Consider the following 8,140-nt stretch of genomic DNA (forward strand, 5'->3'; position numbering starts at 1 on the left):
CGCAGATCAGCGCTAGAGATGCCCTAATTTGACAAAAAAATAAAAAGAAATATGCTTCCATTTTAAAATTCAGCACATCCGACAAAATCAAAAGAAACCGGTCCCGCCACTCTGTGGCATCAGGCCGCAGAGAGAAAAACAAGCCACGCAGTGACGATCACGGGCGAGCAGGCAAATGCATGCAGCAGCCTTCTGTTCGACCGTGAAGGACAGAGAGAGCCTGCTGACATACCACGGTCGACCGTGATATAAACGTGCGACTAATGAATTATTTTCTCTTGACCATCTGAGATCTCCACTCGCTCGCCGGCCGCCTATAAATAGGACCCTCATTTCCACTCTCATGGCAAGCCAGCGCCCAGCACGACAAACACCTCCATTGCTCTGCTCTAAGTACGAGTAGCTAGCAAGCTTTGCTCACTTTCACTTGCGACTTGCAAGCTTTGCTCCTGAGACCAATGGCCTCCACCGCGGCGCTCCAGACGGCGGCCGTCTGCACGCTGCTCCTGTTCGCCGGCCAGCTGCTCCCCACGGCCACGCCGGCGCCGCCGGACAGCTGCGCCCCAGGCGACGCAAAGTGCCTGGCCTGCTACAACAAGTGCGTGGAGCCCTGCCGGCGGGACCCGACCCAGTGCCGCGCAACCCTCCTCTGCGGGCCGAAATGCGCGCAGCAGACGTCGAGCCCCCCGCCGCCGCCGTCGCGGGAGAGTGGCACTTGTGCCCCAGCCAACGCAAAGTGCCTGGCCTGCGTGAAGAAGTGCGGGGACAGATGCCGGAGGGACCCGACGCAGTGCCGTATGACCATGTACTGCGAGCCGGGGTGCGCGATACAGACGGCGAGCCACCCGCCGGCGAAGGACATTTGCGGCCCGACCAAGGCGAGGTGCCTGTCCTGCGTTAACAAGTGCAGGGAAACATGCCAGGGGGACCCGATAAGTTGTGGCGGGCTCCAAGACTGCGAGACGGGATGCACGCACCAGAAGCAGTAGCTGCTACAGTTGAGTTCAAACGGAGGGAGAGCCGAGGCACACGCTCCATGCACTTCCCTTTGTTGGTTTCATGTCATGTCGTCGTGTCGGTCATCGTGGTTGTTTTAGATTTCGTCTAGCCTTGTCATGTCGGTCGTCCTTGCTGTTTTAGTGGTTCGTCTAGGCTTCTGTTCCATGGGAATGTAATAGTGTATGTACTACTCCCTCCATTTTAAAATATAATGCGCCCGTGTTTCCCGAGGTCCAACTTTGACCATAAATTTAACCAACAAGATCAACTGCAGCGGGAGAATAAATTATATAATTGAAAATTTCTTTCAAAATACGAATTCACTGATATAATTTTTGCTCCTGCCGCAATCGGTCTTGATAGTTAAATTTACGGTCAAATTTAAAGCAAGTGGATAGAGAAAGCACTACATTATGGAATGGAGGGAGTACTAGAAGCAAGCGCGCACTGCGGCGCCGGTTGGGTGTTATCATTGCCAGCCTATTAGTTTAATGTCACATTTTCATTTTGGAGCATTCTATGGTGAATTTTTTCTGTTAAGAGTGTTATCGCAAACTAGCATAATACCCGTGCATTACTGTGAAGTTATATATAAAAAAAGGTTAAGCCACCGACTTAGGAGATGAACAAAAGACGTCAGTTCTCTGCCATGGGCTCACGATTCATGATTTAAAAGAGTGCAAAATTATGATTAGACGGATGTGCTAGGCGTCAGGGAATTTTAAATGACCGTAGTCTGTCCTCTGCAAGACTTAAAGTGAGATAACATTTCAAATTTAAAACATTGGGAAGGAGGATAAGATCTATCACCTTGTTAGATTCACAATTTTGTTTGCTCTCTTATGATATGGCATATAATTTGAAGGATTGGTTGAGAAGAGAAACTAAAACTATTATCCTAAAAAAACTAAAACTATTATCACAATTTTGAGTTGAAGTCGCATTTTTTTCATTTCTTATTTGTCTTCTACAACATGTTTTTTTTGCGGGTATCTTCTACAAACATGTTGCTCTTATGGTAAAGTACTATAGTGTATTTCTCTATTTGTGTTAGGTCTCACATGTGAATAAAGTATAATTGTTAAATGTCTCTTGAAAGGTTTTGGGATGGTGTGTATTTAATTATTTTGAAGTTTGTGGGTTTACATGTGAACTCACCAGTAACTCCAACCTTTTATATAAGTAAGAAAGATAAACTGAAACGCCATGGGCCGTCAACTATGTGTAGTGGCCTCACAGATGATTGAGAAAGTGAAGCAAATATTTTTTGAACCAGAGAAATATCTGAGGAGGAAGGAGCACAATAATTTATATTTCATCCATTGAGCGGTGCATGATTTCTGGAAGTATTTCAATTTAATAAACAACTGCACAATGACCAATTATACATATTATCAATCGGTATATCTGTCTAAAAGTCACAACATACAATTTGTTACACAACCATAAAAGTCTCATTCCCACCGGGCCCACATAGTCTACTTGCCTGGCCCAGACAGCTAGACTGGGACCAAATTGAGTAAATCATGTTGGCAAGCATACTTCCCAGAGTTTAAAAGGAGTTATACATAGAAGATTTCAAGAAAAGAGAGCAGATAGATTGACAATTTCTTCGCCTAGGTGTGCGTGTGATGCATGAACACAAAAAATATTTCAGAAATGTTACAGATTGAGTACAAATCTACAGTGCTATGATTTCGCCCAAGAAATCAACTGATCAGTAGGGAAATACACTTGTGTTCCTGGTTGTATATGCACCCTATATGGGGTTTAATATTTTAATAAAAAGTCAAAATAGGTAAGAACTATTTTGACAAAACACTTGACTTACTTTTGCACTAGTACATAAATTTTCACGAAAAAGGAACAAAAGTTGACCTCACAGCAAGAAAGACAAAATTTATTTGCTATTACATGTCACTATTCACGCTATTTTAGCCAAAAATTTGTCTTTTTTGAAAAGAAGTCAAAGGAAGATTTTCTTTTTGTGGATATTTTCTCACGAGTACAATAGAAGGTCAAGTTTATTTCAAAAATATTTTCAGGAATTTTTGACTTTTTGTTGAATTACTTTTTTTCATATAGGATGTAGATGTCCCCATAGACCACAAATCCTCCTCCCTGGTCAATATCATGTAAAATCAGTCAAATATACTCCATAACATGCAAAACTATGCAAATACATAATCACAACTTGTCTACCCATAAGAATCATAAGACACAAAATTATACTCAGAAGGTCCACAGAATCAACATGAGAACAGTTGGATGGTAACTTGAGCTTGGAACAGTATTGAAATGTGAAAAAATTTAAGGCCAACAAGAAATTTTGGAAGGATAATAATTACTAAATGACTGATGAATTCAGTTCTGCCAGGAATGACATGCTACCATCTTTTTCTTAAAATGCAAGGACCATACAATTAATGTTCACAACAACAGTACTTGGCTCAAAAAAATTACAATAGTTTACATAATAATGCAATGCTAATTCAGACTTGTACAAAATTATGTGCATAAAGTATACAAAACTAATTGAACTGTGCATACATTAACTTTTGAGTAACCTGTTAGTATCGATTGAGCATAGAGCTCATCAATCAACATTGTGAACATTGTAAAAAAAGAAATTTGTTCACAAAATATTATTTGACAACATTGCTCTACACTAATACATGATTTTCTCCCCCGGATATTGTCCTACTTAGCTTCAACGAACTTATACTAATTAATAAGAGATAAATCAAAATAAAAGAGAAGAAAATATGGAAAACATCTTGGCATCCCATGTTGACTTTCGAAATTTCACATCAAAATCAACATATTGGTAAAGATGAACTTCACCTTCTTTGTAGTAGCAAACCTGCAAATTAAATACGATGTAATCACAACATAATTTAGAGAAGAGTAATTCCTTAGTTCGGATATCTGTTTACATCAATAGTACTACCTATGACACAAAATTGCAATTGCATAATACCCTTGTTCGTTAAATAAAATGAGCACCACATCACATGATCTAAGATTCAGATGATGCACTAAAAGTGTATAGGATAATAACCAAGCAGATAACATTAGAACTGTAGAAGGTATACACCACGCCAACATCTCCTTTCATCTGACTCATATTATAAGATAAACAAGGCGCAAGTAGTAACCAATAGCAGTAGTGCATGAAAAATGATGGTTGCTATACTGCTCAGTCTATCTAATAAACAAGGCCCAAGATAATCAATTCCTCGCCTGTATAAGAAAGGTTAGCTAGCGTCACAAACTCTCATCATCTCAAAGCAAAAAGAAGAAGCACCCACATGAAGAACTCCAAGCGTCCCAAATCACACTCATTCGCCGCTACTCTGTCGATTCCTAGGCTAGCTAGTAGCCTTGATGGCTTCACGAGCTGCCACCAATCTTCACACAGCCACCTTGCAGGGCTACTATAGGAGACCGGCCTCCAACGCGGCCGCACATGCCAAGAGGACGAAGGCCAAACCCGTGGGTGGCCACGTGCCGGTGTACATGGCGCTGGCGATCATCGGCTTGTCGATGGCATTGGGGGTGCACATGGCGCGGCAGCAGCTGGAGCACGCGCCCAACGTCCACTGACCTCCAGTGGTTTTCCATGCTACAGTTGATCTCTGCACCAACGACGCACCGAGTCATCTATTAGTTATAGAAATGTGCAAGGATGGACTTTGTCCTCCAATAACCTGGAGTATCAATCAAATTCACTGAGAGCATCTCCAATAGCTTGTCTATATGGATGTCTATACTCGTTTTTCACGACGTGAACTCAAAACAGGCGTCCAACAGCTTGTCTATATGATCGTCCAAATATACACATCCTCTAAATTGGCCTCAACAATGTCCATGCCTGGACAATGTGAAGGCGTTGTCTAAACTCAGCTGCAGTCATGATTTCTTCCTCTCCCTAGCGATGGCCCACCTGTCATGGTCTCTGTATATAGACATTCTGATGCAAAACTGGATGTGTATATGAGGGAATCTTTTTAGACCATTGTCTATATGAATATATAGACATCCAAATATACACATGCTATTGGAGATGCTCTGAAGCCGTTGCAATTGCCAATTTCCCGCTACTACTAAAGAAAGAGACATTTCTCCAGCCCGAGTCCTTGATAGCCGACACTGCAAGGAGTAATCCCATCGCTTCTGCCTGCAAAACTGAAAACACATTCGATGTTGTCACTTGAATGCAAATAGAGTGTTGGAGTAAATTGCAGAAAACCACCACTTTAAAGGCAAGGTTTGCGAAAACCACTACAATACATTTCTTTTGTAAAAAACACCGTGTCTTCGGTAATCTTTTTGCAGAAAGCACTGATCGGCGTATTTGCCTCTATTGAGCGCGTTTATGACAAGTGGGGCACGTTTTCTACTTGTGTGGCCTACCTTTTTGTAATTTATGGGTTTTAATCTAAAATTACAAACTAGACCCAAGAATTTTACAAACATACCCCTAAATCAAAAATAAAAAATGCAATTAGCCCCAACGCTCCTCCTCCGCGGTGGAACTGCTCCTCCCGACGGCGTTCTGGATCGGGGGGTCCTCCCCGACGCTTCGTTTCATGGTGGGCGGGGCTCCTGCAGTTCGCCGTGGTGGGCGTCGCCGGCCTGCCGCTCGTCAGCTGCATGCGCAAGTCGTTTCGGTGCATCTGCGGCCGCGGGGGCGTCGAGGAACGGCAGGCCACCCCTGCCCGTCCCGTCCCCGGCCGAGATAAGGGTAGCCATTGCTGCGCCCAGGTCGACGTACAGGTCGCCGCCGCTGCGCCCAGGTCGACGAAGAAGGCCGCCGCACCGGTCCCGACCTGGCCGAGGCAAAGGCTCGGGCGCCATCGTCGTTGCCACACGTAGTTCGAGGCAGAGGACGCCGCCCATCCCGGCCCTGCCCACCGCCATGTTGGAGCTCCACAACAGCCCTCCACCGTCCGGGGGCGGTGCGGCACCTCGAGCGCCGGCCGCCGCTGCACCTTCCGGCATGCTAGAGCTCCCAATCGCCCCCCCGCGGTTGCTCGATCCCTAATGGCCCAATCAAGCCGACGCGGCCACTCCCTCACTGCCGGCGGCCCCTACCCGGTGAGGCACCCTCGGATCCGGTGTTGGGCGGGACGGTGGGGGCACGACGGTGGCGGCCCGAGGAGGAGGGGCGGCGCTGAGCTCGTGTGCGCGCTTGCCGGCTGCGGCGTGGTTGGAGGGCCTGGGAGCAGTGTGGAGAAAGTCGAGGGGTGTTTTTGCCTTAAACCTAAACTGTTGTGCCACATAAGCAAAAAAAGGGCCCCACCTGTCATAAACAAGCTTAACTGAACCCGATCCGCCGATCAGTGCTTTCTGCAAAAAGATTACCGAAGACACGGTGTTTTTTGCAAAAAAATGTATTGTGGTGGTTTTCGCAAACCTTGCCTTCAAAGTGGTGGTTTTGTGCAATTTACTCAGAGTGTTGAGTAGTGGATTTTTCAGGAACACTCCGAAAGTTTCTTCATTCTCTGCTCCGGAGGTATAAAAGGCCGCATCAACATAAGTTGAATCACATGGAGGTTGTGTGGACATATTTGAACTTGCAGTTTTATTAGGGCATATTTGAACTTGCAGTTTTATTAGTAGAAGGCTTGGAAATGACGTTGCACTTCTCTTCTATCATTGCTTCTAAACATGTATTTAGCCTTACTTTTGTGGCATAAAGCTATATTTAAGCTTGCTTTTGTAGCATATATAACCGGCAAAGGAGACCGAGTTTTCTTCTTGAAAAGTAAATCATTTCTAGTTTTCCATATATTCCATAACAATGATAAGAGACGGTAGATTTAAATCAGGGTGCTATATGAGGACAAGATTACCTGGATAATAGAGTGGAGAAATAAAGTAGGATCTAATGATCAGTTTGGAGGCCATAATTGAACCAAACCAACTTTGCAAAACTACAATGAAAGAAAAGATGTGAGTCAGTTTTGATTGGTCCACACGAACAACATTCTTTCTTAACATGTTTGCAATATCTAGAAGCCCTTAATCCAGATGGGATAACCCTTCTTATGAGACACGAAGCAACAATTTTTGACTCCGGGCGCAGTAACTTTGTTTTTCCAGACCTAATTGCGAGTATCACTTTCATGATTCAACATTTCTCCCTTCACATTTGTAAAGGGAGATTGATCATCCTGAAAGAAAGTTTGTAGGCACTCTTTATAGTACAATGTGCAGGAGTATGAGTCCAACAAATAGTATCATTAGAATTAAGAATTAAAATTAATAATGGGGATATTCAGAATATAATTTTAAAGGACTTGTCAAAGGAAGAGCTTATTTTCACCTCATCCCAGGGCTTAGAATTGGGCTGGCAAAGATCGCTGAAAATGCCAGGGCAGGGTCCATCCAAATCTGGTTTCAAGTGATCATGAATATGTTTCCACTCCTTGCACCAAGGACTTATCCTTATGTAAGAACTATCATTAGCAATTTGGAATTGAAAGGAATTAAGAATTTGAGGAAGTATTCTAATGTCAGAGGCCCAAAAAGTAGATTTAGGAACAGATGTAGAGCTTTCCAAATAGATATGTTATGCAAATATTTCACTTCAAGGACTTCGACTACCAAAGAGGACGGATCTTTGATAACTCGCCAAGCTGTTGTGGCCACAAGGGACTTATTCATTAAAAATATCTATAATGCCTAATCCACCTTCGTGCATGGGTTTGCAAATATCTTCCCAAATTCTAGGCCTTCTTTGCTTTGTAGAAATTTTGTAGGAATTCTACAGGATAGGTTGGCAAAGAAAAATTCTTTTGGAGCCCTTTGGTTTGTAGGAAAATGGTTTTATATTCCTATGTAGGATAGGAAGCAATCGTTCACATTACAAAGGAAAAAAAGCCTAGACTCAATGGAAAAAATCATATCATATGCATCAAATGACATTTATTTCCCTATAGGAATTGCGATACATGTCATCTAATGAGAGTAAGTCCACCTGCATGAAAAAAATCTATTAGCCTTATAACTATTTAACTTGGCCTTAAATTTTTCAATGATGAAATTATAAGCAACAACTCTTTTCCTACCCAGATTTTAATTTGAGGTCTGGCCCGAAATAACACAAAACAAATTCATAATTTGCACTATCATA

The 8,140-nt window shown here is 43.2% G+C and overlaps 1 protein-coding gene across 1 annotated transcript; it reads left to right on the top strand.

Annotated features, from left to right (window-relative positions):
• Positions 1–335: 335 nt before the first annotated feature.
• Positions 336–1,189, top strand: LOC125512499 (uncharacterized). The gene has a single exon (XM_048677596.2). The coding sequence runs from the start codon at positions 459–461 to the stop codon at positions 987–989; it is 531 nt and encodes a 176-aa protein (XP_048533553.1). The 5' UTR covers positions 336–458; the 3' UTR covers positions 990–1,189.
• Positions 1,190–8,140: the final 6,951 nt, after the last annotated feature.

The sequence above is a fragment of the Triticum urartu genome, chromosome 6A, assembly GCF_056163025.1.
Source record: "Triticum urartu cultivar PI428250 chromosome 6A, HENAU_Tu73, whole genome shotgun sequence".
Lineage (NCBI taxonomy): Eukaryota > Viridiplantae > Streptophyta > Magnoliopsida > Poales > Poaceae > Triticum > Triticum urartu.